The sequence below is a fragment of the Tachyglossus aculeatus genome, chromosome 22 (genome assembly GCF_015852505.1).
Source record: "Tachyglossus aculeatus isolate mTacAcu1 chromosome 22, mTacAcu1.pri, whole genome shotgun sequence".
In the NCBI taxonomy this organism is placed as follows: Eukaryota; Metazoa; Chordata; class Mammalia; order Monotremata; family Tachyglossidae; genus Tachyglossus; species Tachyglossus aculeatus.
The window spans coordinates 29,465,743-29,480,769 of record NC_052087.1 but is presented as its reverse complement, the minus strand read 5'-3'; the positions used below and the strand labels follow the sequence as shown (position 1 = coordinate 29,480,769).

At 45.7% G+C, this 15,027-nt stretch overlaps 1 protein-coding gene across 2 annotated transcripts in view; it reads right to left on the bottom strand.

Annotated features, from left to right (window-relative positions):
- The window catches only part of C22H11orf49 (chromosome 22 C11orf49 homolog), a 200,667-nt gene that overhangs the window by 7,792 nt on the left and 177,848 nt on the right, over positions 1–15,027 (bottom strand). For both annotated transcript variants that reach the window (XM_038765114.1, XM_038765115.1), the window contains 2 exons: positions 13,690–13,885; positions 8,908–9,017 (listed from right to left, as the gene is read on the bottom strand). In XM_038765114.1, the coding sequence (XP_038621042.1) occupies positions 8,908–9,017; positions 13,690–13,885 (306 nt within the window). The remainder of the gene's footprint in view (positions 1–8,907; positions 9,018–13,689; positions 13,886–15,027) is intronic.

Genomic DNA, 15,027 nt, shown 5'->3' with positions numbered 1-15,027 from the left:
ATGGGGATTAAGACCGTGAGCCCCATGTGGTGCAACCTGATTACCTTGTATCTACCTCAGTGGTTGGAACAGTCCCTGGCACATAGTAAGCGCTTAATAAATACCCCCCCCCCCACACACGAAAAAATAAAAAAAATCAGTCAGTGATATTTATTGAGCTCTTACCGTGTGCAGAGCACTGTATTAAGCGCTTGGGAGAGAAATGCAGTAGAGTTGGGAGACACATTCCTTGCCCACGAGGAGCTGACAGTCTAAAGGGGGAGATGGACATTAAAATAAACTGTGGATGTGTACGTAAATGCTGTGGGGCTGAAGGCAGCATTTAGAACAGTACTTGGCACATAGTGAGCGCTGAACAAGTAACATCATTATTATTATATCAGATGCTTAAAGGATACAGATCCAAGTGCAGAGGTGATGCAGAAGGGAGAGGGAATCCTATTTATTTTGTTAATGATGTGCATTTAATTCTATTTATTCTGACGACTTGACACCTGTCCACGTGTTTTGTTTTGTTGTCCATCTCCCCCTTCTAGACCGTGAGCCCGTGGTTGGGTAGGGACCGTCTCTAGATGTCGCCAACTTGGACTTCCCAAGCGCTTAGTACAGTGCTCTGCACACAGTAAGCGCTCAATAAATACGATTGAATGAATGAATCTGGGGCAGAAGGATCCTCGCCCCCCTCCCCACCCCGACTCCTCCTCCGCCCCGCCAGCCCTTAGCCCACCATCCAACTCCGATGTGTTGTCCGGGAGAGGGGACCAAGACTACATCCCATCCTCGTCGTCTCCCTTTTTTCGGAGCCCTTCCCAGGCTGAACCCCCTGTTTCCCCTCCCCACAGCACCTGTATATATGTATTTATTACCCTATTTATGTGCACATATTTATTCTGTTTATTTCATTTTGTTAATATGTTTGGTTTTGTTCTCTGTCTCCCCCTTCTCGACTGTGAGCCCGCTGTTGGGTAGGGACCGGCTCTAGATGTTGCCAACTTGGACTTCCCAAGCGCTTAGTCCGGTAGTCTAAAAGGGGGAGACAGAGAACAAAACCAAACATAGTAACAAAACAAAATAAATAGAATAGAGATGTACAAGCAAAATAAATAAATAAATAAATAGAGTAATAAATAAATAAATAATAAATAATAACTTCACTTCTCTGGGCCTCAGTTCCCTCATCTGGAAAATGGGGATGAAGACTGTGAGCCCCCATGGGACAACCTGATCAGCTTGTAACCTAATAATGCCATCATTATTATTATTATTATTCCCAGAAGCCCTTGGGTTGGGTTGGTGTTGCTCCCGGTTAGAATAACAACAGTAGTATTTACTAAGCACTTACTTTGTGCCGAGCATTCATTCATCCATTCATTCAATCGTATTTACTGAGCGCTTACTGTGTGCAGAGCACTGTACTAAGCACTTGGGAAGTCCAAGTTGGCAACATATAGAGACAGTCCCTACCTAAAAGCGGGCTCACAGGCTAGAAGGGGGAGACAGACAACAAAACATGTTAACAAAATAAAATCACTAGAATAAGTATGTACAAGTAAAATAAACAGAGTAATAAATATGTACAAAAACACACACACACACACATATAGTACAAAAACACACACACACATATCTATATCTATATCTATATCTATATCTATATCTAGATATAGATATAGATATAGATATAGATATATATCCAGTGTGCATGGAATGTACACGTAATTGTCTGTCCCGGGGAAGAAACAAAGACTACTCACATTTCTTCCCACAAGAGATGGATTTTTTTTTTGGTTTTAACCACAAGTTAGGTGGAAGAAAAATGAGTAGCTCCAAGACTGATTTAGATCAACTGAGGAACGACCCAAAGAATTTAACTAGTGGGAAAGTCTGTGATGTTAAATGCAATTTAATGCTCAATTTACCTAGGCCAAGGTGCATCCAGGCCAGCTGCTGGCCCCTGTCAAACACGATAATGAACTGGAGACCAGTGGCCTGACACAGTAAGCACTTCTCATGTTCTGCTTCCTATTAGGGGAAGCAGCGTGGCTCAGTGGAAAAGAGCCCGGGCTTTGGAGTCCGAGGTCATGGGTTCAAATCCCGGCTCCGCCGCTTGTCAGCTGGGTGACTTTGGGCCAGTCCCTTCACTTCTCTGGGCCTCAGTTGCCTCATCTGTCAAATGGGGGACTGTGAGCCCCCCATGGGACAACCTGATCACCTTGTATCCACCCCAGCGCTTAGAACAGTGCTTGGCACATAGGAAGCGCTTAATAAAATGCCATTATTATTATTATTATTATGGACTGACTGGGAGTCGGGCTTAGGAGAAAGGATCAGCACTACTGCCCGGTGCGGCTAGAAGACGGGAGCCATCATGTCATCCCTTCGTCAGGTTCCACACCTCCGCACACTGAGGGCAAAGACAACCACCGTCTGCGTTAAGCCCCAGGGTAGATCCAAGATAATCAGAGCAGACGCAGTCCTCGTCCCACAAGAAGTTTGCCGTCCAAGACGGAGAACAAGAACCTTATATATATTGTTACTCTATTTATTTGTTACTCTATTTATTTATTTGTTACTCTATTTGTTACTCTATTTATTGTTACTCTATTTGTTACTCTATTTATTTGTTACTCTATTGTTGCTCTATTTATTTGTTACTCTATTTGTTACTCTATTGTTACTCTGCTACTGTATTTATTTGTTACTCTGTTTATTGTTACTCTATTTGTTACTCTATTTATTTGTTGCTCTATTTATTTATTGTTACTCTATTGTTACTCTATTTGTTACTCTATTTGTTACTCTATTTTACTCTATTTGTTACTCTATTGTTACTCTATTTGTTACTCTATTTATTTGTTACTCTATTTATTTATTGTTACTCTATTTGTTACTCTATTTATTGTTACTCTATTTATTGTTGCTCTGTTTGTTACTCTGTTACTCTATTTATTTATTGTTACTCTATTTATTGTTACTCTATTTATTTATTTGTTACTCTATTGTTACTCTATTTATTTGTTACTCTATTTATTTATTTGTTACTCTATTTATTTATTTGTTACTCTATTTATTGTTACTCTATTTATTTATTGTTACTCTATATATTTATTTGTTACTCTATTTATTTGTTACTCTATTTGTTACTCTATTTATTTATTTGTTACTCTATTTATTTTACTTGTACATATCTATTCTACTTATTTTATTTTGTTAGTATGCTTGGTTTTGTTCTCTGTCTCCCCCTTTTAGACTGAGCCCACTGTTGGGTAGGGACCGTCTCTAGATGTTGCCAACTTGGACTTCCCAAGCCCTTAGTCCAGTGCTCTGCACACAGTAAGCGCTCAATAAATACGATTGATGATGATGATGATGATATCCCCATTTTACAGATGAGAGTCTAGAACCCAGGGTTGCGGACGTCCAACCCCAGGTTTTTCTTGCCAGGCCAGGCTGAGGACAGAAGCTTCTTAACGTTTCTTTTTCGACTCTATTCTGTGGGGGCCACCGTCCAAGGAGGGTAGGCCCGGAACCCACCTCCCAATTTCCCCCGCTCTTGCTCTGCTGCCCTGCCCTCTTCACTCTCATCATCAATCGTATTTATTGAGCGCTTGCTATGTGCAGAGCACTGTACTAAGCGCTTGGGAAGTACAAATTGGCAACATATAGAGACAGTCCCTACCCAACAGTGGGCTCACAGTCTAACAGGGGAAGACAGAGAACAAAACCAAACATACTAACAAAATAAAATAGAATAGGTATGTAGAAATAAATTAAATCTCACTCTCCTCCCCTTGCTTGGTTTCCCGCTTAGTACAGTGCTCTGCACATAGTAAGCGCTCAATAAATACGATTGATTGATTGATTGATTTCCCCTCGGGTGGCCGGTTGCCGCCTGTATGTATATTATGTATATATCTGTATATATGTTTGCATGTATTTATTACTCTATTTTACTTGTACATATCTATTCTATTTATGTTGTTATGTTTTGTTTCGTTGTCTGTCTCCCCCTTCTAGACCGTGAGCCCGCTGTTGGGTAGGGACCGGCTCTAGATGTTGCCAACTTGGACTTCCCAAGCGCTGCACACAGTAAGCGCTCGATAAATACGATTGATTGATTGATTGCCGCGAGGGATGCCGCGAGGGATGCGGGGCTGAGCCGTCTGATCCGTTGTGGGTTCGCAGTCGCTGAGAGCGTTAGCGGGCCGCCCGGCTGGCAACAGGTGGGCAGGAGAAGTAGCGGCGGGGTCGGAAATGGCGCTCGGCGGGAGAAGTTGAGTCAATAGAGAGTTTGGATTTGGACTGTAGGTTCCAATGAGTCAGAAAGGTTCACAGAAAGGCTGAGAGAGGCAAACGAGTGGCCTTGGGGAAAAAGCCTGGGCCTGGGGTCTGAGGAGCAGGGTCTAATCCCCGCTCTGCTAACTGCTTGCTGTGTGACCCTGGGCAAGTCGCTTAATTTCTCTGTGCCTCAGTTCTACTTAGACTGTGAGCCCAATGCGGGATAGGGCCTGTGTCCAACCTAATTAATTTCTATCCACCTCATCATCAATCGTATTTATTGAGCGCTTACTATGGGCAGAGCACTGTACTAAGCGCTTGGGAAGTACAAATTGGCAACATATAGAGACAGTCCCTACCCAACAGTGGGCTCACAGTCTAAAAGGGGGAGACAGAGAACAAAACCAAAGATACTAACAAAATAAAATAAATAGGATAGATAGGTACAAGTAAAATAAATAGATAAATAAATAGAGTAATAAATATGTACAAACATATATACATATATACAGGTGCTGTGGGGAAGGGAAGGAGGTAAGATGGGGGGATGGAGAGGGGGACGAGGGGGAGAGGAAGGAAGGGGCTCAGTGTGGGAAGGCCTCCTGGAGGAGGTGAGCTCTCAGTAGGGCCTTGAAGGGAGGAAGAGAGCTAGCTTGGCGGATGGGCTGAGGGATTGGGGGCATTCCAGGCCCAGGGGATGACGTGGGCCGGGGGTCGATGGCGGGACAGGCGAGAACGAGGCCCGGTGAGGAGAGTAGCGGCGGAGGAGCGGAGGGTGCGGGCTGGGCTGGAGAAGGAGAGAAGGGAGGTGAGGTAGGAGGGGGCGAGGTGATGGACAGCCTTGAAGCCCAGGGTGAGGAGTTTCTGCCTGATGCACAGATTGATTGGTAGCCACTGGAGATTTTTGAGGAGGGGAGTGATATGCCCAGAGCGTTTCTGGACAAAGATAATCCGGGCAGCAGCATGACGTATGGATTGAAGTGGAGAGAGACACGAGGATGGGAGATCAGAGAGAAGCCTTAGAACAGTATCTGACACATAAGTAAGTGCTTAATAAGTGTTAACTTAATAAGTTGTGTTTAAGCGCTTAGTACAGTACTCTGCACACAGTAAGCGCTCAATAAATACGATTGATTGATTGATTGATTAATACCATAAAAAACAACCCTCCCAATTTTTAGATGCAGGTCTGGGGGGTTTGGGTTCCTTCTGAGATGTGGGCGTGTGGCAGGGGGGTACCTGGGTACTGTTAGTCCACTGTGGGAATGTGCCCCCGGGTTTTCCAGGCCTCCCTCAGGGTTGGGAGGTGGTGGGGAGGCTTGAAATAATAATAATAATAATAATAATAATAATAATAATAATAATGGCATTTATTAAGCGCTTACTATGTGCAAAGCACTGCTGTAAGCACTGGGGAGGATACAAGGTGATCAGGTTGTCTCACGGGGGGCTCACAGTCTTCATCCCCATTTTACAGATGAGGTAACTGGGGCCCAGAGAAGTGAAGTGACTTGCCCAAAGTCACCCAGCCGGCAGTCGGCGGAGCCGGGATTTGAACCCATGACCTCTGACTCCAAAGCCGGGGCTCCTTCCACTGAGCCACGCTGCTTCTCAGCGTGTTTCCCACTGACCCGTGGCAGACTTAGAATGAACACTGGACAACATTTTCATTTTTTTTTACAGTATCTGTTAAGCGCTTACTACGCGCCAGGCATTGTCCTAAGCGCTGGGGTGGAGACAGGGTCATCAGGTTGGATCACGTCCCCCACGGGGGGCTCGAAGTCTTCATCCCCATCTCACAGATGAGGGGACTGAGGCCCAGAGAAGTGAAGTGACTTTCCCAAGGCCACCCAGCAGTGGCGGAGCCAGGATTAGAACCCAGGCCCGGGCTCGATCCACTAGGCCACGCTGCGTCTCCAACGTTTCCAAGGTCACGGTCCCCGGACCCCGGCCCAGCCCTACTGCGGCCTAGGGTGGCAGTCGGGTCGGTCCCACCTCTGGCCCGGTTTTGACTTCAAGAAGAATCAGCTGGTTGGGGGGCCGGTTGTTGTGGGGGGCCAGGGGATCGTGACGCTGAAAAAGACTCCCCCGACTGCCCCGGGCCCAGGGGAAGGCTGGCAGCGGGCCTGGAGCCCCCTGTTTTCTTTGCTCCTCAAAGTGGGTGGATTATCTCCAGCTCTGAATAATAATAATAATAATAATAATGATGATGATGGCATTTATCCTAGTGGATCCTCCCTTCAAGGCCCTGCTGAGAGCTCACCTCCTCCAGGAGGCCTTCCCAGACTGAGCCCCTTCCCTCCTCTCCCCCCTCGCCCCCCTCTCCATCCCCCCCATCTTACCTCCTTCCCTTCCCCACAGCACCTGTATATGTGTATATATGTTTGTACATATTTATTACTCTATTTATTTATTTATTTATTTTACTTGTACATATCTATTCTATTTATTTTATTTTGTTAGTATGTTTGGTTTTGTCCTCTGTCTCCCTCTTTTAGACTGTGAGCCCAATGTTGGGTAGGGACTGTCTCTATATGTTGCCAATTTGTACTTCCCAAGCACTTAGTACAGTGCTCTGCACATAGTAAGCGCTCAATAAATATGATTGACTGATTGATCGATTTATTAAGCGCTTACTATGTGCAAGGCACTGTTCTAAACGCTGGGGAGGTCACAAGGTATCAGGTTGTTCCACTGCGGGGGGCGGGGGAGCTCATAGTTTTCATCCCCTTTTAGACTGTGAGCCCACTGCTGGGTAGGGACTGTCTCTATATGTTGCCAACTTGTCCTTCCCAAGCGCTTAGTCCAGTGCTCTGCACACAGTAAGCGCTCAATAAATACGATTGATGATGATGATGATGATCCCCATTTTCCAGATGAGGGAACTGAGGCACAGAGAAGTTAAGCGACTTGCCCAAAGTCATTCAATCGTATTTATTGAGTGCTTACTGTATGCGGAGCACTGTACTAAGCGCTTGGGAAGCACAAGTTGGCAACACACAGAGACGGTCCCTACCCAACAGCGGGCTCACGGTCTAGAAGGGGGAGACAGAGAACAAAACAAAGCATGTTAACAAAATAAAATAAATAAAATATGTACAAGTAAAATAGAGTAATAAATGCATACACAGTTGACAATTGGCAGAGGCAGGATTTGAACTCATGACCTCTGACTCCAAAGCCCGGGCTCTTTCCGCTGAGCCACGACGCAAGATAATTGTGTTGGACGTAGTCCCTGTCCCCACACGGTGTGAAGCCAGGCCTGGCGTTGGCCCCTTCTCCCTGTTTGCGGACGGGATTGGCGTCTCTCCGATACATAACCGCCGTGCTCCTGGGTGGCGGGCACACCTGAGAAGCAGCGTGGCTCAGCGGAAAGAGCGCGGCCTTTGGAGGCGGAGGTCGTGGGTTCGAATCCCAACCCCACCACCTCTGCTGTGTGGCCTCGGGCAAGTCACTTCACTTCTCTGAGCCTCAGTTCCCTCGTCCGTAAAATGGGGACGAAGACTGTGAGCCCCACGGGGGACAACTTGATCACCTTTGTATCCCTCCCCCAGCGCTTAGAACAGTGCTCGGCACATAGTAAGCGCTTAACAAATGCCATTATTATTATTATTATTATTATTAAACAGCCCTGAGCCGCTCCAGTCACCTTTGTATCCCTCCCCCAGCGCTTAGAACAGTGCTCGGCACATAGTAAGCGCTTAACAAATGCCATTATTATTATTATTAAACAGCCCTGAGCCGCTCCATTCACCTTTGTATCCCTCCCCCCAGCGCTTAGAACAGTGCTCGGCACATAGTAAGCGCTTAACAAATGCCATTATTATTATTATTATTATTAAACAGCCCTGAGCTGCTCCAGTCACCTTTGTATCCCTCCCCCAGCGCTTAGAACAGTGCTCGGCACATAGTAAGCGCTTAACAAATGCCATCATTATTATTATTATTATTATTAAACAGCCCTGAGCCGCTCCATTCACCTTTGTATCCCTCCCCCAGCGCTTAGAACAGTGCTCGGCACATAGTAAGCGCTTAACAAATGCCATCATTATTATTATTATTATTATTAAACAGCCCTGAGCCGCTCCATTCGAGGGGCTGCGGTTCCTCCGGGGAAGGGCGGCCTACGCACGCAGGCCATTACGAAGAGGAAGGGGTGGGAAAAGTCACTTCTTGTCGGGTTGGAGGATTCTATTCTATTTATTTTATTTTGTTAGTATGTTTGGTTTTGTCCTCTGTCTCCCCCTTTTAGACTGTGAGCCCACTGTTGGGTAGGGACTGTCTCTAGATGTTGCCAATTTGTACTTCCCAAGCGCTTAGTACAGTGCTCTGCACATAGTAAGCGCTCAATAAATACGATTGATGATGATGATGATGACTCGGTCCCCTCGTGGCAAACACCCCAAGGTCCCCGGCGAACGGACCGCACTTCTCCAAGTCCAGAGCTCGGGGCTTTCTATTCCTCTCCAGGTCCCAGGCTGAAAAACTCTAACCAGGTCTGGGTTCGGTTCTCCACGCCGGGGGTTTAGGGAGGCACCTCACCGTGAATCACGAGTAGGATCCCTGATGCCACCAGGATAAATTAGTCCTACCGGTCGCGCCCAGTGCCGGCTGGGCTCCGCGCCTTACCCAGGGCCTGGTTGATTCCCTGATGCTTCGCGAGAGCCATAAGGAATCCGCAGAAGGTCAGCCTCTGGGCACCGCTCAGGACCTCTCTGAGAAGAGCTGGGGGAGGGCAGCTGGGAGGGAAAAAGAGAAAGAAAAAGACAGACAGGCATATGCCGAGCAGAATCTGAACACTGCAAAACTCATCCCTTCTCACATTCCCTTCTTTTTTCTTATGCTACTTCGTTAAGCACTTACTACGTGTCTCCAGCACTGTTCTAAGTAATAATAATAATAATGATGGCATTTATTAAGCGCTTACTATGTGCAAAGCACTGTACTGGATTAGATACAAGTTAATACACCGAGCAGAATCTGAACACTGCAAAACTCATCCCTTCTCACATTCCCTTCTTTTTTCTTATGGTACTTCGTTAAGCACTTACTACGTGTCTCCAGCACTGTTCTAAATACTGGATTAGATACAAGTTAATACGCCGAGCAGAATCTGAACACTGCAAAACTCATCCCTTCTCACATTCCCTTCTTTTTTCTTATGCTACTTCGTTAAGCACTTACTACGTGTCTCCAGCACTGTTCTAAGTAATAATAATAATAATGATGGCATTTATTAAGCGCTTACTATGTACAAAGCACTGTACTGGATTAGATACAAGTTAATATACCGAGCAGAATCTGAACACTGCAAAACTCATCCCTTCTCACATTCCCTTCTTATTTCCTATGGTACTTCGTTAAGCACTCACTACGTGTCTCCAGCACTGTTCTAAGTACTGGATTAGATACAAGTTAATATGCCGAGCAGAATCTGAACACTGCAAAACTCATCCCTTCTCACATTCCCTTCTTTTTTCCTATGGTACTTGTTTAAGCACTTACTGCGTGTCTCCAGCACTGTTCTAAGTACTGGATTAGACACACGTTAATATGCCGAGCAGAATCTATGTGTCTATGTTGCCAATTTGTACTACCCAAGCGCTTAGTACAGTGCTCTGCACATAGTAAGCGCTCAATAAATACGATTGATGATGATGTGTCTCCAGCACCGTTCTAAGTACTGGATTAGATACAAGTTAATACACCAAGCAGAATCTGAACACTGCAAAACTCATCCCTTCTCACAGTCCCTTCTTTTTTCTTATGCTACTTCGTTAAGCACTCACTACATGTCTCCAGCACTGTTCTAAGTACTGGATTAGATACAAGTTAATACGCCGAGCAGAATCTGAACACTGCAAAACTCATCCCTTCTCACATTCCCTTCTTTTTTCTTACGGTAGTTCGTTAAGCACTTACTACGTGTCTCCAGCACTGTTCTAAGTACTGGATTAGACACAAGTTAATACGCCGAGCAGAATCTGAACACTGCAAAACTCATCCCTTCTCACATTCCCTTCTTTTTTCTTGTGGTACTTTGTTAAGCACTTACTATGTGTCTCCAGCACTGTTCTAAATACTGGATTAGATACAAATTAATACGCTGAGCAGAATCTGAACCCTGCAAAACTCATCCCTTCTCACAGTCCCTTCTTTTTTCTTATGCTACTTCGTTAAGCACTCACTACATGTCTCCAGCACTGTTCTAAGTACTGGATTAGATACAAGTTAATACACCGAGCAGCATCTTAACACTGAAAAACTCATCCCTTCTCACATTCCCTTCTTTTTTCTTAACGGTTCTTCGTTAAACACTTACTACGTGTCTCCAGCACTGTTCTAAGCACTGGATTAGATACAAGTTAATATGCCGAGCAGAATCTGAACACTGCAAAACTCATCCCTTCTCACATTCCCTTCTTTTTTCTTATGGTACTTCGTTAAGCACTTACTACGTGTCTCCGGCACTGTTCTAAGTACTGGATTAGATACAAGTTAATATGCCGAGCAGAATCTGAACACTGCAAAACTCATCCCTTCTCACATTCCCTTCTTTTTTCCTATGGTACTTTGTTAAGCACTTACTACGTGTCTCCAGCACTGTTCTAAGTATTGGATTAGATACAAGTTAATATGCCGAGCAGAATCTGAACACTGCAAAACTCATCCCTTCTCACGGTCCCTTCTTTTTTCTTATGCTACTTAGTTAAGCACTTACTACATGTCTCCAACACTGTTCTAAATACTGGATTAGATACAAGTTAATATGCCGAGCAGAATCTGAACACTGCAAAACTCATCCCTTCTCACAGTCCCTTCTTTTTTCTTATGGTACTTTGTTAAGCACTTACTATGTGTCTCCTGTTCTAAATAATAATAATAATAATAATAATAATGGCATTTATTAAGCGCTTACTATGTTCAGAGCACTGTTCTAAGCGCTGGGGAGTGACAAGGTGATCAGGTTGTCCCACTGGGGGACTCACAGTCTTAATCCCCATTTTACAGATAAGGTCACTAAGGCCCAGAGAAGTGAAGTGACTTGCCCAAAGTCACCCAGCTGACAATTGGCGGAGCCGGGATTTGAACCGGTGACCTCTGACTCCAAAGCCCAGGCTCTTTCCACTGAGCCACGCCGGATTAGATACAAGTTAATCAGCCCAGATTCAGTCCCTGCCCCAAACGGGGCTCTCAGCCTAGTAGGAGGGAGAACAGGTATTGAGTCAATCAATCAGTCAATCGTATTTATTGAGCGCTTACTGTGTGCAGAGCACTGTACTAAGCGCTTGGGAAGTACAAGTTGGCAACATATAGAGACGGTCCCTACCCAACAGTGGGCTCACAGTCTAGAAGAGTCTAGACTAGAGTCCCCATTTTACAGGTGGGGGAACTGTGGCACAGAGAAGTAGCTTGCCCAAGGTTACCCAGCAGCTTTCCAAACGGGCTCCGAAAGCCGGGGCCTCGGTGCAGGGCAGAAATGGGGCCCGGCCCCACACCTATGGGCCGTTGTGTTCATTCTAGTTGCTACCCTTTGGAGCAATCAATCAATCAATCGTATTTATTGAGCGCTTACCGTGTGCAGAGCGCTGGACTAAGCGCTTGGGAAGGACAAGTTGGCAACATATAGAGACGGTCCCTACCCAACAGCGGGCTCACAGTCTAAAATGAGGGAAGGAGGAGGAAATGCTCAGGGCTGGGAGAAGGCAATAGCCACTCAGGTAGCACCCCTCTCACTCGGGAAGCCTGGGAAAGGCTCAACTTAACCCCTCTCTTTCCCTGGAGGTGGCTAGGCTCGGTGTCACTTCCCTCCTCTCCCTCCGGCTGCCCGTGATTGCTTGGGAGAAGGACATGGCCTCCAGTTGGCCTGGAGTAGTAGACGCCCCGGCTCGGTGGAGATCCCCTCCCTTTAAGAGGCTCTTCAGTTACGGCTGGGCCTGATTAGAGGGTGAAGGTGTATGTGTGTGCCGGGGGGAGAGTGGGTTAATTGCTAGGGGAAGAGGGGGTTACCCGGGTGGAAGTGATTCTTTAATATCAAGCCAACTGGGATGTTTTTCCATCTCCTCCCCGGCTCGAAGGCAAATAGCATACCCCGAGCCCACGTGGCTCTTTGCCCTTGAGGCCCAGAGAGCAGGGTGGAGGAGGGACAGGGAGATTCCCAGCAGAAGGGGGGCTTTTCTCCTGGGACCCCTTTCCCGAAGCCGACTGGCCGGGACCGGGAATGCGCTCTGATTTTTTTGGTGGCGGTGCAGTGTTGGTTGAGGGTCTCTGGGAAGGGCAGAGCTGGGTCCCCCTGCTTACGAGAAGCAGCGTGGCTCAGTGGAAAGAGCCCGGGCTTTGGAGTCAGAGGTCATGGGTTCAAATCCCGGCTCCGCCACATGTCTGCTGTGTGACCTTGGGCCAGTCACTTCACTTCTCTGAGCCTCAGTTACCTCATCTGTGAAATGAGGATTAAGACTGTGAGCCCCACGTGGGACAACTTGATCCCATTGTATCCCCCCAGCGCTTAGAACAGTGCTTCGCACATAGTAAGCGCTTAACAAATGCCATTATTATTATTATTATTATTATTATTATTATTATTCTGAGGAGACGCTGAGCCCTCGCTTCCTCTCACCCGCCACTTCCCTGCTGTGTGGCCTTGGGCAAGGGACCGTCTCTAGATGTTCCCTCGCTTCCACTCACCTGCCACTTCCCTGCTGTTTGGCCTTGGGCAAGGGACTGTCTCTATATGTTGCCAACTTCCCAAGCGCTTAGTACAGTGCTCTGCACACAGTATGCGCTCAATAAATACGATTGATTGATCGACTGATTGACTCCAAAGCCCAGGCTCTTTCCACTGAACCACGCTGCTTCTCTATCAGGGCTGGAGATATAGATACGGGAATCACCTGCACAGAGGCGGTAGTTGAAGCCGTAGTAGCGAACGAGTCCTCCAATGGAGTGGGAGTAATAATAATAATAATGATGGCATTTATTAAGTGCTTACTATGTGCTCAATAAATAAGATTGATTGGTCCTCAGTTATCTCATCTGTAAAACGGGGATTGAGACTGTGAGCCCCCGTGGGACAGGGACCGTGTCCAACCCGATTTGCTCGAGTGCTCCGGACAGTGCGTGGCACATAGTAAGCGCTTGACAAGCATTTGTACATATTTATTACTCTATTTATTTTATTTGTACATATCTATTCTATTTATTTTATTTTGTTAGTATGTTAGGTTTTGTTCTCTGTCTCCCCCTTTTAGACTATGAGCCCACTGTTGGGTAGGGACTGTCTCTAGATGTTGCCAATTTGTACTTCCCAACCGCTTAGTCCAGTGCTCTGCACATAGTAAGCGCTCAATAAATACGATTGATGATGATGATGATGACAAATTCCACAGCTATTTTTATTATCATTATCATTACCTGCATTTGTGGCGCTCACACAGGCTCTCGAGGCACTGGAAGAAGAGTGTCGCCTCCACCCCTTCAGGGGTGCCGGGCTCGCTGGGGACCGGCCTCTGCCGGTGCTGACCGCTGGAGGAGGTCGGGACGATGACGGTGTTGGGGCTCTTGCCCATCAGCAGGTCCTGATAGATAGCGGCCACGCTCTCCAGGAATTCTGGAAAGGCGGACGGAGTAAAGGGGGCGGTGGGTCACTTTTGGACTTATCCATCCACCGTCCTCCTCCCCGGCTTTACGGTTTGAACAGCCGGGGCGGATGGCAGGAGCGCTAGCCGGCGGGCCACGCGCCTCGGACGCTTGAACGGGTCAGCAGGGCTCTGCCTTTTCTGACGGACACTACTCGACTGTGAGCCCATTGTTGGGTAGGGACCGTCTCTATATGTTGCCAACCTGTACATATGTGTATCTGTGAATATATGTACTTATTTATTACTCTATTTTATTTGTACATATTTATTCTATATGTACGGAATATATATATATATATTTACTATATATATATATTTGTGTGTTTGTGTGTGTGTGTATGTTTGTACATATTTACTCCATTTATTTTATTTGTACATATTTATTCTATTTATTTTATCTTGTTAATATGTTTCGTTTTGTCGTCTGTCTCCCCCTTCTAGACTGTGAGCCCGCTGTTGGGTAGGGACCATCTCTAGATGTTATATATATATATTTGTGTGTGTGTGTGTGTGTGTGTGTGTGTGTGTGTATGTCTGTACATATTTACTCTATTTTATTTGTACAGATTTATTCTATTTATTTTATCTTGTTAATATGTTTCGTTTTGTCCTCTGTCTCCCCCTTCTAGACTGTGAGCCCGCTGTTGGGTAGGGACCATCTCAAGATGTTATATATATATATCTATATATATATATATATATATTTGTGTGTTTGTGTGTGTGTATGTTTGTACGTATTTACTCCATTTTTTTATTTGTACATATTTATTCTATTTATTTTATCTTGTTAATATGTTTCGTTTTGTCATCTGTCTCCCCCTTCTAGACTGTGAGCCCGCTGTTGGGTAGGGACCATCTCTAGATGTTATAGATATATATATATATATATTTGTGTGTGTGTGTGTGTGTGTGTGTGTACGTTTGTACGTATTTACTCTATTTTATTTGTACATATTTACTCTATTTATTTTATCTTGTTAATATGTTTTGTTTTGTCGTCTGTCTCCCCCTTCTAGACTGTGAGCCCGCTGTTGGGTAGGGACCATCTCTAGATGTTATCTATATATATAGATATATCTATATAGATATATCTATATATATAGATATATCT